This window comes from Seriola dumerili, unplaced genomic scaffold, assembly GCF_002260705.1.
Source record: "Seriola dumerili isolate Sdu_G_001 unplaced genomic scaffold, Sdu_1.0 BDQW01005447.1, whole genome shotgun sequence".
In the NCBI taxonomy this organism is placed as follows: Eukaryota; Metazoa; Chordata; class Actinopteri; order Carangiformes; family Carangidae; genus Seriola; species Seriola dumerili.
This window is the reverse complement of record NW_019179702.1, coordinates 1-15,119: the sequence shown is the minus strand read 5'-3', so window position 1 is coordinate 15,119 and position 15,119 is coordinate 1. Positions and strand designations below refer to the sequence as shown.

The window sequence follows — 15,119 nt, the reverse complement described above, 5'->3', positions numbered from 1 at the left end:
ACTTTGAGTGCTGTACTGTATATGTATTGACCCTGACCAAGTTCCTAATAAAACAAGATTAATTGGAAGGATGTAACTGAAATAAAAAGTGTGAGGAGCTTACCAGAGCTGTCTGATCAGAAATCAGCACAGTGTTCCTATACATGTCACCATCTCAGGAGTAGCATACTGACGCCTCTACACTGCAGAAGTACGCTACACAGGAAGTGAAGTTTCTCATCTACGCTAAATGTGAGCTTTATTTTAGTCTCAGACAGTCAGCGGCCAGACGTCATGGAGGTCACTGCTCTCCACATCAAACTGTGTGAGTATTGAGTCAGTCTGTTTCACATGATGGTGTCCTGGGAGGGTTGGAGCATCTAGAGCCGCAGTAGTACAGAACATTATTAACCTGTAAATTAACTGTGACGAGTCGCTGTCGAAGTTTCCAGGAGATATTAGTTACATTACATTTGCATTTACAAAATGTAAGCCTGGAAAAGATCTGATGATGTGTTTCTGACAAAACATTCATGCTACTTTACACTTGTACTAGTTTATTATACTTTTAACTCCTTTACATTTACGCTGGTCAGTGACTTGTTAAATACTTAAGATTAAAATTGTACTGTTAGTGTTACATCAACAGATATAATCCATTAATATTATGATGTAATCAGTTTGTTTGGCATGAATGTAATTAGCTGCTGCTGAAATGTTTTTGTTTTTAACTAGCAGATGTGCATTTATATACATGTCAAATATATAACTCTCTTCCTTTGTCTCTCCACAGTGAGGAGTCTGTGGTTGCTGCTGCTGACGCAAGTTCAGGACAATTATTGTGCTTCAAAAGCTGGTAAATAACCAGATTTACCTTTAACCTTCACTCCTTTTGCATGATTCACTACCTCGATTAAAGACATGAGCCAGAATTAAATGTTGTTTAGATACAAAATACCTGTTACTGAAGGTCTAGAGAGGATACCAGGAAGAGAGGAAAGGTATTTTGACATATGCACTGAAGCGCTTTGGCTTCCTTTGCTTAAATATGGTGCTTGTATATCAGTGTAAGCAGTTTGAATTCTGTGTTTAGGAAGTTTTCCATCCATCTGCTTTTCTCAAGCCTTATTCTGTCTGGATTTGATGAACTCTTTTTGACGTCTTTTTCCGTCCCTCTTGTTGGCGTCAGATGCATCTTTTCCTCGCGTCGTTCCCAACAGCCTTCAGCACTTTGAATACCAGCCCATCTCATTTCACTGTGAGGGGTTTGATGGGGAAGTCGGGGGGAGAGTGATGAGTAAGACCCAAAGTAAAAACGCCACATGTGGTACTACTAAATGGCGAAGCTCGGACGGATCCCTCTGCATCATCAGAAATGTTTACAAAGAAGACAGTGGAGAGTACTGGTGTGAGACAGGAGACGGGAAGAAAAGCAACACCGTCAACATCACTGTTACAGGTAATTTTACCCAAACTGTTTTCTTTCACACGCACATTTGTATTAATTATTAATATAGTTTAAAGAGTGTATTATGAGCTAGTAAGACCTCCAGAAGGGTAACTTTAGCTTGCTTCATCTGTTCATACCTGCCATTAAAACATCCAGTAATGCGCCTCCAGTGTAAGTGATTGAGGAGAAAATGCAGGCTCCTCAGTGGGCGACTGTTTTCCTGCTTTTGTGTTTTTAATTAAATCTCTCTTGGAGCTTCTCTATAATAATGGATTGACTGAACAACAAACGAACATGGACGTCTCACTCCAACCAAAGTCCAATGTTAAAGGCCAATGAACTTACTTTTAATGACTCGCCCAATAACATGAAAGCAGACAAGCCACCAATATGGGGATTGTTCAGTTTGTAAAGTCTGGCAATACTTTCCATGAACTTGCATTCAAGTGACCTCAGACTTTCTCTTCAGTGGGTCACCACCAATTTTCAGTTGTATATGGTCACAAATCTATAAGAGTCACGTCATTCACAATAATTATAATACTATATGTTTTGCAGCTGGGTCTGTGATACTGGAGAGTCCTGTCCTTCCTGTGATGGAGGGAGATGCTGTGACTCTACGCTGCAGACACAAGTCAGATTCAACCAACCTCTCGTCTTCCTTCTATAAAAATGGCTGCCTCATCAAGCGCGTCTCAGTTGACAACATGACCATCTCCAGTTTCTCCAGGTCTGATGAAGGACTCTACAAGTGCAGCGTCTCTGGAGCTGGAGAATCAGCAGAGAGCTGGCTGACTGTCAGAGGCGAGATTGTATTACAACTCTTTACCATTATTTATATCAAGATTTACATGCTTGCTGAGCTGCTAATGGTGGCTAGCTAGCTTATCTAATTAGCTGTGGTCAACAGTACTCGGCTTTTGTCCACTGCTGTTGGCCACAGCCCCAAAACATGAACAATTTAAATAGTAAGGTATAACAAAAATATAATAATTTGTATGTTTTATTCACTAAATAGTTGTGTGTTCTGACATTAGCGTTGTCATTCCAGAGTATCACAGAGAGACTATCCACATTTGCTCCGATCAACTTCCTGTTCTCCTCTACCTCCTCATAAGGATGGTTGGCAGCGCTTTATGGACGGCTCTGCTGCTGCTGGTGTTGAGAAAACGTCACTGTGGGAAACAGGTGTAAAAAGAAAATTTATATATATACTATCACCAACCATTTGTCTAATTTCCAGTCACCCTTTCATTTATTCTTTAACTTCACGATAATTAAAATCATGGTATTTGTGAGGTCAAAGCAAGAAATACCTTTTTAGTTGTTGTTTTATAATATATAATAAATATAATTCAACATAGAGAGCCTTTACTTTATCAATGAAATTGTATTTTTGCAAAAAAGAGAAAACTGTTAAGAAAATTATGCATGCAATTTTAAAGCTTTTTCAAATTTGTATTATTGATTATTATTCATCAAGTTTTTTTTATTTATTTGCATTTCTACAGCTGACGAATCTGGACAGAAGAGAAGCTGTGATAACCTGACCAGACAAATTAATGAGTAAACCATGCAACATGTCATCTTTACAGTCAAGTGCAACTGACTTCATCTTTGTTTTCTTTTTGTCTTTTTTCTTTCTGTGTTTTTAATTCAGTTGAATAAAATAACTTTTGTCAGAAGTCTCAGTGACATTTGTAGTGTTTTTAAACCACCCCACTTTTCTATAATGTGAGTGTTTAACCCTGATAAAGCCTGAGCAGAATAACCACAACGTCTCTGCAGCTCTGTGAATAGAAGCAGTGGGTGTGTTCTCACTCACAGGTATCTGAAGTCACGTAGTTTGGTTTTGAGAAGCTGCTGAATCTTTGATATCTTAAATAACTTGTACATCTGAACCCCAACTTATCAGGACAAAGTGCATTATGAGATCAAATAACTAGGCTGCTAAAAATACACTTTTATTTGTTAGTTTATTTAGGTCTGATTCTGGACATTGATCATGAATCTTTGTGACACTAAACACATGAAATAAAGACAAATATCAGACCGTCACACACAAAAAAGAAAGTGCATTTTAAGTAGGCAACATTTATAAAATAATGTCTAAGAAATACATATATATATATAAAAAATAACATATAATGCCAGAATTTTTTTTTATAAAACATGGATATACACAAGGGTGAAGCAGTTCAAGTACAAAAATCAGATTTGTTTGGTTCGCTGATCAAGATAAAGACAAAGTACAGTAAGAGGATCCACCGGCATCATTTTGTTCTGCTGTTTTGGAGCATTATGGATTTAGAGTTACCAATCACAATGACCGGAAAAAGAGTGGTGGATAAAACAGCACCTCTGTACAAACATTGTGCAACACATGTTTTGTGGAAATTAACAATGCCCCAAAACCACGATATGATCCAAACCATGAATTTTTTTAACCATTCCACCCCAAATTTACACTCACCGAGGACTTTAAGAACACCTGTTTACTCATGCAATTATCCAATCAAAGGGAGGAACTACCCAGTATTAATTCCTCAAAAAGTTTGAAGTTGTGTATTTTTGACATTTTTAATTTCTTAGATTTACTGTAATTCATCATGGTTTTGAATTAATCAATCAATTTGATAACAATGCAGTAAGATGCTGTGAACTGCATCACAAATTCAAAGTTAAACAGTGACAGTATTACAGTACACAAAAAAGGCAACATCAATCAGGACAGTCATTATAGAAAATACAAGAATAATCAATTCATATCATCATGAAATATCTCTTTGCATCTCATCTTTTTGACGTCTTACTTGCTCACTGACTTTCTGCATTTCCTTCTTCATTTCATTCACTGTTTCAACCAGCTGTTCCAAGTGTCTCTGCTGTTCCTCTCTCTTCTTTAACTCTTTGTCAAGTTTTGTCTTTTCCTCCTCCCAATCCTCCATTTTCCTCCTCTCTGCCAGAAGCCGCACTCTCTCTCTTTCCTCCTGGTGAAACTTTGCATCTGTGTTAACAGAAAAACAGGAAACCGGCTTGAATTCAGTTTAAACTTGTTTTGTTTATGCTGCATTTTGTTAAGAGAAAGTGTGGAAGTGAACAACACACAAAGAAGAGGCAGAACAGAAAAGTGTGAAAAATTAAAAATATATCTTTTTATAAAAAACAATATTTTACATCACAAAATGTTTCATTAGAAACGTGGATATCAGCTGTTTGTAACACGAATATACTTCTGAAAAACTGATGAAACTAAATTGAATTTTGTTTCCACCATAAACGTCATACCTCAAGGGTCAACAGCGTACTACATTTCAACTTAAATACTAATATTTTAACTTGTATAATGAAATTTCTTGGTTAAACAAATCACTTTTCCCATGAAATACACCCACAATTTACACATTAACCCTTTTACAAACATGAGTTTTCCAAACTGCAGCCAAAGATGAAATGACGTCATGTTTTTAATTAAAGACATGTACTGGTACCTCTCATCAACATGAGGACAGTAACCACGATGATGCTGACAACTGCACCAAAAGTGACTGGGTGGCATTCAACTGAAATGATAAAACACGCAAGAGATCAGTAGAGTTATACAACAGCAAATATTCATGTTTGCCACCAATTCACATGTACAGTTATTTACGGGAATGAACCAAAAACATTTAGAAGAGTCATAAAGCAGCTATTCGGCCATTTACACCTCTATGGTAAACCCAATGACCCTAAGCGCCTTGAAAAACGTCATATACGATGCTGCAAATTGTTGCAGTGCACCATTTAGTAAGTGCTATACGCCAGGTGGTGTTCTAAACATCTGCTGCAGACAGATACAGTGTGTGCACGTCTTGTCCCATATGTTTAATCTGAGACTCGAGATGACTTTAAATGGGCCTGTTCGACACTGTAGTTTCAACTGAAACAGAAAGTAAAAAGTGTTTGAGTACTTATTATGTAAGACAATAAAATGTGCATAGAAAGTCAAACTTATGTAGGGATTTTACACACTGTCAGTTAGTCCCTCCATCGAAGTGATTTAGTCTGAGACTGAGACAGATATGCTTCGACATCAGCACATTCAAAGTTTCTTTCCCTTTCATCAAAGGCTTTGGCCGATAACAGTTTATCACTTTAATGTCTCTGCAATATGGAAGAAGGGAATGTTGGAGATGTGTAATAAGTGGCTGCCTTACAGCAGAGGGCAGAATAGGACTACTTTTATACTTTCATGTGGAGGAGAGAAGAGAAAGAGAAGGAAAGGGTGGACAAAAGTATATGGACACCACCATCTTCATGTCTGTTTTGGTCTCTATAGCTAATTCCCTCCTTCATGACAACTGTAGGGGGGGTGAAGTTTTATATAAGTCACCCGTTTCAATTTTATTCAGGCTTAAATGTATGCATAATTGAGGGCGTGGCCTCTTTAAGTGACAGGTAGGTGCTGTCACAGTTGGCTGGTCACTGAATGTGACCTCTCCTGTTTGTGCTGTTGGTGCGTTTTTGGAGGCAAGCCTCAGGTGGCCATTGGAGGAACTGCAGGTTTTGACACTTCCGTGTTGGCTTAATCTTTCCACAAATCATTTTTTTCAAATCTGTACTTGATTTCCACAACTACAACATATAACCAAAATTATGTGGACAGCTGACCATTGCTATGAAAGTTGAATACATCATTCCAAAACCATGGCCCTTAATTTTCCAGACTTGACAAATCTGCTCCAGAGCCACAGATTACACTAACTGTCTGTTTTCACAAGCTAAATAATAAGTGAATTCAACTTGAAATGTAAAATCTATGGTTCACCCCTTTCAAACATATAAGATTAAATATAGATAAATAATTAACCTTAATTTTTTTTTTATTAGATTACATTTGTTGTTGTTCAAGTTTTTCTACTTTGCACTCAGAAACACATTTGACTCTGTGAATCAGAATATTTTTATCCAGCAGAGCAGCTGAAGCTTGAATACGTTTATACTGTTATAAACTGCTGTGGCTGGATCGCTGCACAGGAAGAGGAAGACCTACATCCTCACCTACATCACATTTTGCTCTCATTCAGTCCGATGCTCAGACAGTCAGCGGCAAGACAACATGGAGGTCACAGCTCTCTGCATCAGACTGTGTGAGTACTGAGTCTGTCTTCATCTGCCATGCAGGCCTATCATTAAACTCGCAGACAGGATTTCTTTAGTCTTTCAGTTGCTGATGAGATCTTTTAATCAACATAGGATTAAAGAAAGAAAAGCTCATTTCTTTATCATAGTTTTGTGTTGACTATCAGGTCTTGCTTTGTCTCCCCAGTGATCATGCTGGTTGCAAACGCTCACCATGGTCTTGCTGAGGATGACGGTAAGTTGCAGTTAGGAGATAATTTCTCTATGATGATGCCTAAACTATTAACATTTTTACTTAATGTAACATAGATTTTACACGTTTTAACTTCCATCCCTGGTTCTCAATTACCAAAAGCTTCATACTCCATAATTATCTTTGCGTTGTTGTGTTCTACATAAATCTTCAAATACAGACTGTATATATAGTATATCCTTATATTAAATTTTTTATGCAGATGACATAGTTGTGTATACATTCGGCTCCTCCTGAGCTCAAGCTATTTATAGTTGTATTTAACATTCTCTCTCTCAAGCCTGTATGGAAGAGAAAATATGTTTTATTCTCTGACTTTATGCCAGTGTCTTTACGATATAGGTTTGTGTGTGGAAAGTACTATACAAATTAACATTATTATTATTATAATAGTACTATATTATCTAAGGTATATGAGATAATATTTAACCATTCGTGGAAGTCAACCATTTCGCGATCTCTCCGTTGCAGATGCAGCTTTGGCTCGGATCATTCCAACCAGACTGCAGCTCTTTGACTACAGCTCTGTCTCTTTTAACTGCGAGAGTGCTGCCACCACGACTGGATGGAAAGTGATGAGGAAGATCAAGGGAGAAGTCAGCACCTGTGTCAGTAACTGGCCGGCAAAAGCAGCATCCGTCTGTTCCCTCAAACCTGTTTATCCAACAGACAGTGGAGAATACTGGTGTGAGACTGGAGACGGAGAGAGAAGCAACGCTGTCAACATCACCATCACTAGTATGTTTACTTTTCGGTTTTATTACTTTATTATTTGGAAAAAGATATTATAATAATCACAATGAAGTTAGTATGTATGCAATAGCTCCTCTCATAGGCGATGTTACAGTGCTTTCCACAAAATGAGAACAAAAACAAAGATACTTTAACGATACCAACAAGGTAAGAAATCAGTAAATAAACATAAAATAAAAATCTTAAATATGAAGCTTATAAACATTATACAATTTCATATTATATCTTTCAACAAACACCTTCTGGCACCTTCTGGTTAATACCTGTTAGAAAACCTCTGCATACGACATCAAACTTTAATAATACATCTAATCTTGCACATTATATAATCTGGTATATGTTATATTTTTACACTGCAAACCTGTCTTTATTATATTTGAGTTTAATTGTCAAAATTCAGGCAAAAATCAGGCAGTCACACTAAGATATGACCTGCATGCAACTTTTTTTCCAGCATTTTAATTGAGGGAAATTTAGTGAAAAGATACTGATACTGAGACACTGTACATATGAATATCATTCACATAACCGTTCAATACATATAAAACTGGTCTTACTGGACCATTGAACCCAGGGGTGCTCCACTTTTGAATTTTAAAACATGTACCTGATAAATATTCTAATTTCTCCATTCAAGACCTAAAAAGGAATAAAAGTAAATTAGATTTAGATCTAATTAAAGAAAATAAATAAAGGTATAAAGCATTTACCTCATGTTTTGTTGCTTGACTTAATTAACTAAAAGCTATATGTATATGCCAAGTTCATTCCCCACTACATGTTTCCACTTCTAGTCTTTTTTCTCCTCCAAATGACTGAACAGCTGATGTACATTTAACTCCTGATTGACATGACTCGTCCTGATCAGCTGGTTCTGTGATCCTGGAGAGTCCTGTCCTTCCTGTGGTGGAGGGAGAATCAGTCACTCTGCGCTGCAGAACTAAGAAGACCTCCTGTGCCCACATAGCTGATTTCTTTCAGGATGACATCCTCATCGGCACTGGCTCCTTTGGAGAGATGACCATCCACAGTGTTTCTAAATCTAACGAAGGGCTCTACAGGTGCAGCATCACTCAACTTGGAGAATCACCAGAGAGCCGGCTGGCTGTCACAGGTGAGAGAGACAGATAGATAGATAGATAGACAGATAGATAGATAGATAGATAGATAGACAAGCGTGACGTTTAGCAGACGTTGAACGTTGGCCGGCTGCGTGCCTGCAGGGAAGACATGCAGTAGCTCAACATGACACAATTACATACAAACTATAATAAATAATGTTCTGCACTGTATATAAATATGAGATATTAAGACTGTTCACAAACTGAAGTGTAAAAACCACAACTTGTTTTACACTTTTTTTGTAAAGTCTAAACAAACTAGATGTGTTGTTTAAAATAGTGAGCTTTAGAGTTGTTGCTAGGCAGACTTCAACCTGATCATGTTACTCTCAGCAAGAAAGTCTATAAATCTATTTCTCAAAATATCTGCTCCTTCAAACGTTAAGATGTACTCCTTCTTCCTCAGTTGCTTTGTTTCTGGTAAATGTATTAATGCTGTGAAATGCTTTTACCGTATTGATGACGTTGTTTGTTGGGTGCTGATGGACTGTTTTCTTTTTTATTACAGTTTTAATTCAATATTTTAAAATGTACTTTTCTTTTAAGTGTCTTGACAATTTTTCTGCAACAAACTGGAACTTCCTCTTGAGACAACATGGACATTGATCTTGTTTATCATTCACTAGAATGTATGAATGCTATATATGATAATTTACCAGTGTTTCATGATGTCACAGCACATGTCTCTCTTGTCTTTGCAGCAGTCCACACAGAGACTCGTCCTCAGACCACTCCTTCCTCAGACTGCTCCTGTCACATCTACCTCGTCTTGAGGACTGGTTTCACTGTTTTAATGGTGGCTCTGCTGCTGCTGCTGGTGGGACGTCTTCACTGTGGGAAACTCAAAGTGACACACTCTCACATGTAAAGGCCACCGGCCAAAACAAGGAGGATGTTGGATGGCAGAAACATTATTTTGGTTTTTAAGGTGTTCTGGTTTATATATATCAACCCCATCTGCTGAGAGTCTTCTAAACACATGCGACTGTGGCTCTTGTGAAAACCACAAACACAGTGGCAGATCACGTAAAAGAGCTACAGCAGCTGTTACACTTACTCCCCCCTGCAAGTTTATTCTCATACTGGCTGTTGAGGTTGAAGTGAAATACAAACCACGTAGGTGCTGGACAGCCGTATTTTAAAAACATTGTATCTCATATCTTGGTTCACTCCAGATGCTACAGATGCAGCTGATAACTTGAGCATCCAACAGAAAACCACACGAGAAACTATATATACACACATATCATATAGAGGGGCGTTTTGACAGGCTTCAAAGCAGCATCAGACTCTCACAGTAAGACGACAGAGCTGGGTCTAAACTGGGGAATAAATTAGGTCACAACTCGTCATTGTCTATAAACTGTTGTAGACCATCGTTTCTTTTATGTTTTCCATCCTGGTTTTATGACTGATCGAGTCTTTTACCTTTGAATGAACAGTTAAACCACAATGTGGCCACAGGAGATTAAATATTAGGCTGGAATAGGATTATGTAGGTTTGAATGAGTGAAGAATAATTTGTGATTTGAAATTTCTCTGTGGAAGTTAATAAAAGTCACGTGAGCTAAAGATAATAATGACTTTGATGATGATGGTTTATTAAGGCACAGCTGGAGAGACTCCAGTCAAGTGTATACGGTCGCAGTTTTCTTGTTTGTGGATGAATTTGCCTTCATTTCACGACACCTTGAGCTCCTTTGATTAACATATGAACTAATTTTGTATATTATACACTGTAATTTACAGCATGAGAAATACAGATCCTCAGAAGTCGAATTGGTAGAGTTTGTATACAATGAAGCTATTTCTTTATATGTCTAAACAAAAGTGTCATTTACTCTTTACTTTAGTCTCATTTATTTGACTCTGTTAAAGCTGATCTCACCACCAGGTGGCGCCGTTTACTCTGATCTGACACAAACTGGACGAATCAATAAATCAGGGCAAAGAATAAAATCTGAGTAAAATTTATTTTAAACTCATTTTAAAGAAACATGAATTTACAGCAGATCATATACCACATCACAGAACAGGCAACAATCTGAAAAATGTACATGAACACTTGTGTTGCTGAAGAGACTCTGAAGAACTGGATTAGTGGATCGACCCACTCAGCTTATTCTCCTTTCCTCATATGTTTGTGTTTCTAAAGTCACATGACCTGGAGGGTGTTAGCTGATTATACACTGAGGTCAAACAAAGGTCACAGAGCTAGTTGGGAATATTTAAGAGAGATTGATCAACTGATGAAACTGGGGATCTGAACTGAATAAACCACATTTTGTGATTTTTGACTAAAGATCATTGATTTATAGATAATTTGTTTTCTCTTCTGTCTCTGACTGAAGTTTCTTCTGAACCTCGTCTCTCTTTTTCTCTGTCTCTTTCAGGTGTTTAATTATTTGTACTTTGTCCATCTCTAGTTTTCCCTTCTTTTCTGTCATTTTCATAATCATTTCATCTGTTGCCTCCAGTAGTTTGTCTGTGTTCACTAACAGTTCTTCATGTTCCTTTTTTGTTCTCTTTAGCTCCGCTATTTTATTGTCACACTCTTTTTTGTCTGTGGCTAATTTTGATTTCTGTTTCTTCTCTTCCTTCTCTATCCATTTCTTCACCTCCGGCAGTAGTGAGGTGACTTTCTCTCTCTGCTTTTTCAGATCCGTCTTCTGTCCTGTCAGTGTTGAAATCACCCCTTCCACATGTTGCAGTTCTTCCTCCTTCCTCTGAAGCTCCTCATCAGCTCTTGCCTTTGCCGTGTCCCAGTACTTCATTTTCTCATGTTCTGTCATGAGATGCTCTCTGGATCTTTGTTCATCCATCAGAAGCTGACGTTCTTTGTTGTTGCTCATCTTACTTTCTTCCTGCATCTTGGTTTCTGTGTGAACACAGGAGAATAAAAGTGAGTTTAGATGAAGCTCACATCTGTTGTGCTCATGTGGTGTTGGCTTTTGATGGAAAAGATATCAAAACAAACTATTTCATTAAATCACAACATAAATATGTTACAATTAAGATACTGCAAAAAGAAATATATTGTCCATCCAGCCACTCAACTAGCTCCTTTCAACGTAAAAGAGCGCCAGCTTTACTCCGAGCATTCTCCACAAGAAACTCATTTCAGTCGCTTGTATCTGCAAACTACAATGTCAGATTTACTGCTGAAGCTGCACCAATCTGCCCGTCAATCCCCTGCTCCATCTTACTCTCACTACTGAACAACACCCAGAGATACTCGAATTCGGGGCAGTAACTAACCCCCAACCTGACAGGAGCAATCAACTCCACATATTTTTTATTATTAATAGTGAGCTTTAGGTTCATAATATCACATCACAATAACCATCAAAGTAACAGGGTTACTAACAATGAATTTGCGACTTACTGTTGTTTTTCCACGCAACAAGGGCAACTGTCAGAAAACACATGAAGCAAGCAACCAGGCTGATGGTGATGCGAACTGAAGAACTAGATGGAGTCATGGAGAAACAATCTGGAATAAAACAAAGAACAAAAATGACATTTCCATGTGTCTGAAACTGACAGTGGGAGCATCATCGTTGTGAACCATTTTTGTACCTGAAACATGAATCTGTGTCTCTCTGGTCTGGCTGATGATCTTCTGTTGGACTCTACAGGTGAAGCTGTTGCTGTGTCTCTTCTCCACAGTCACTCTGCTGCTGACAGTATAGAGGTCATCAGGACCTCTGACTGTCTCTGTAGGTCCAGCAGAGAGCAGCTTTCCTTCACCGTCCAGCCACAACAGCTCAGGCTCTGGATACCAGCCTTCAGAATCACATGTTAAAACCACTGTGTTGCTGTTTATGCTCATTCCAGGTATGACAAGTGAGGAGACAGAACCTGATGAAAGAAAAGGAGAGACATTTACAACAAATATTTTGAAAAGTAATCAAACCTGCAGCAATACAACAGGTCCCTTTGAAATTTGATTAGGCTGAATAATATTTTGGACCCAGGCAGACTTGGGTCCTGGGTCAGGTCTTTGTTACAAAGAACCAGCGATGTCTAGCACAGATTAAGGGAGTTTTCACACCTAAAGCTGGTTTGCTCTGGTCCAATTCAGTTGATGAGTTTATAAACTTGTAGGTTCGGTTTGCTTTCACACAGAGAAAAAATAAGTGAACCAAAATGCATCATTACAAACCACATTCACATTTGCTCCTCTGATTGGTCAGACTGTCTGGAGCAGGATAGTAAACACAGGAAGAGGGTTGCGGGAACTGTCAAGCTCAAACTTGTGAGTTCACCTGCTAGTGGGGTCAGATCGAGTTTTCAGGATGTTGGTTGTTTGTATGAAACCAGCAACCACTTCTGATTTGGCAACAGGTGGTAATAATAAAAATGACACCGTGGCATTCAACATAAAGCATTATACACATGGGTGCTTTAAACAGGACATCAAACCTGCAATATGAAATCCGCACAAAAAACTTAAGACAACTTACCAGCGATAAGTTCAACTGTAGATGATGTACCCTGTGAGGGAAAGTAGCATCTATATCTCCCATTATCAGAGTGCTTCACTGCAGAGAGTTTCAGTGACAGGTCTCCTTGCATCAGTTTCTCGGTAGACAGTGAAGTCCGTCCCTTGTAAGAACTGTGTTGGTTAACCATAAAGTTTTGACCTTGATGCCACACATGGACAAATTTGGGCTCCAGGTCAAGCCTCCCCCACTCCACACTCTGGGAAACAACATCTGCTGCAGGTTGCACGTGGCATGGCAAGATAACGTCATCACCAACTAACGCTACAATCGGTTGAGACGGTCCAACTACCTGAAACTCACCTGGAAAGACACAGAGCTAATTTTCAATCCTGCATTCACAACTGACTGGTGATCAGAATTTCTGTCAAGGCCTGTCCTCAGTTTGCAAGTTACCTCCACAAGACTCAGCCAGTAGGAGAATCACAGTGAGGTGATAAACCAAAGCTCTGAAGGAGCTGAGCTTCGATTTAAGAGAGAGTCCATCATTCAGGGAAAGCATCCTGGAGTTCTGAGGGTAAAAAACAAAATATTAAAATGTTATTTAAAAGAAAGTTTTATGAGTAAACATCATAAATAATCAAAAATAATGTTTATAAACAACTAATTTAATCAAATTTGTCATCATTCAATCAGTGATCAGTCTCCCCAAATCAGAATATCCCCATGATTTTGATCATGCTGTTGAATCTTGCTTTAAAAGGAAGACCAGCAATATGACTTCAGGGCCTGTTCACTGTAGTTACATACATCAAATGTCCATGGATGTGGACATCTGAGTATGATACCCATATGTGCTGTATATGTTGAAAATCTTACTCCAAAACCTTGAGCATTAATACAAGAAATTAAACTCATGCCTCACTACTGAACATGCATTAAAACATTGTTCGTAGATTGTGTTTCTATCACATGAATTAGAGATATAACAGATAGACAGAGACATTCAAGCAGAGAGAGGAAACTGTCCCTGTGCTCAAACTCCCATCACATGCAGAATATAATGCCATATATTTGTATGTGGCATTATATTTGCATTAATTTTGGACTTGTTGAAAATGATGCATAAAGTCTCATTTGCACCATTTTGTTTATGATTTGACTTGATTTAACTCCTGTTGGGAGGAAACTGATGATCTGTTGATTTTGCTGCAGATCAGCAGCTTTCTCCCTTTTTGAGCTTTGAGCTGATCTCACCACCAGAGGGCGCTGTTTACTCTGATCTGACACAAACTGGACGAGTCAATAAATCAGGGCAAAGAATAAAATCTGAGTAAAATTTATTTTAAACTCATTTTAAAGAAACATGAATTTACAGCAGATCATATACCACCAACAATCTGAAAAAATGTACATGAACACTTGTGTTGCTGAAGTGACTCTGAAGAACTGGATTAGTGGAGCGACCCACTCAGTTTATTCTCCTTTCCTCATATGTTTGTGTTTCTAAAGTCACATGACCTGGAGGGTGTTAGGTGAATATACACTGAGGTCAAACAAAGGTCACAGAGCTAGTTTGGAATAATTAAGAGAGATTGATCAACTGATGAAACTGGGGATCTGAACTGAATAAACCACATTTTGTGATTTTGACTAAAGGTCATTGATTTATGGATCATTTATTTTCTCTTCTGTCTCTGACTGAAGTTTCTTCTGAACCTCGTCTCTCTTTTTCTCTGTCTCTTTCAGGTGTTTATATATTTGTACTTTGTCGTTCTCTAGTTTTCCCTTCTTTTCTGTCATTTTCATAATCATTTCATCTGTTGCCTCCAGTAGTTTGTCTGTGTTCTTTAACAATTCTTCATATTCTGTCTTTGTCCTCTGCAGGTCCGCTATTTTATTGTCACGCTCTTTCTTTTTTTTGTCTTTTACTGATGAAGATTTCTGTTTCTTCTCTTCCTTCTCTATCCATTTCCTCACCTCCGGCAGTAGTG

At 38.1% G+C, this 15,119-nt stretch overlaps 2 protein-coding genes across 2 annotated transcripts; both read left to right on the top strand.

Annotated features, from left to right (window-relative positions):
- Nucleotides 1-273: 273 nt before the first annotated feature.
- LOC111239866 (Fc receptor-like B) lies at nt 274-2,623 on the top strand. The gene is made up of 4 exons (XM_022769785.1): nt 274-304; nt 1,169-1,438; nt 1,988-2,233; nt 2,481-2,623. Exons 1-4 carry the CDS (start codon nt 274-276, stop codon nt 2,621-2,623), a joined length of 690 nt encoding a protein of 229 aa, XP_022625506.1.
- Nucleotides 2,624-6,530: 3,907 nt separating this feature from the next.
- LOC111239865 (low affinity immunoglobulin gamma Fc region receptor II-like) lies at nt 6,531-9,548 on the top strand. The gene is made up of 5 exons (XM_022769784.1): nt 6,531-6,561; nt 6,741-6,788; nt 7,278-7,544; nt 8,428-8,673; nt 9,382-9,548. Exons 1-5 carry the CDS (start codon nt 6,531-6,533, stop codon nt 9,546-9,548), a joined length of 759 nt encoding a protein of 252 aa, XP_022625505.1.
- Nucleotides 9,549-15,119: the final 5,571 nt, after the last annotated feature.

Excerpts from the sequence above, each read along its gene's own strand:
- LOC111239866 (XM_022769785.1), top strand. The coding sequence starts at position 274 with ATGGAGGTCACTGCTCTCCACATCAAACTGT. Across the intron at positions 305-1,168 it reads TGCTCTCCACATCAAACTGT|ATGCATCTTTTCCTCGCGTC; the intron begins GTGAGTATTGAG and ends TGTTGGCGTCAG. Across the intron at positions 1,439-1,987 it reads CGTCAACATCACTGTTACAG|CTGGGTCTGTGATACTGGAG; the intron begins GTAATTTTACCC and ends TATGTTTTGCAG.
- LOC111239865 (XM_022769784.1), top strand. The coding sequence starts at position 6,531 with ATGGAGGTCACAGCTCTCTGCATCAGACTGT. Across the intron at positions 6,789-7,277 it reads TGGTCTTGCTGAGGATGACG|ATGCAGCTTTGGCTCGGATC; the intron begins GTAAGTTGCAGT and ends TCTCCGTTGCAG. Across the intron at positions 7,545-8,427 it reads TGTCAACATCACCATCACTA|CTGGTTCTGTGATCCTGGAG; the intron begins GTATGTTTACTT and ends CGTCCTGATCAG.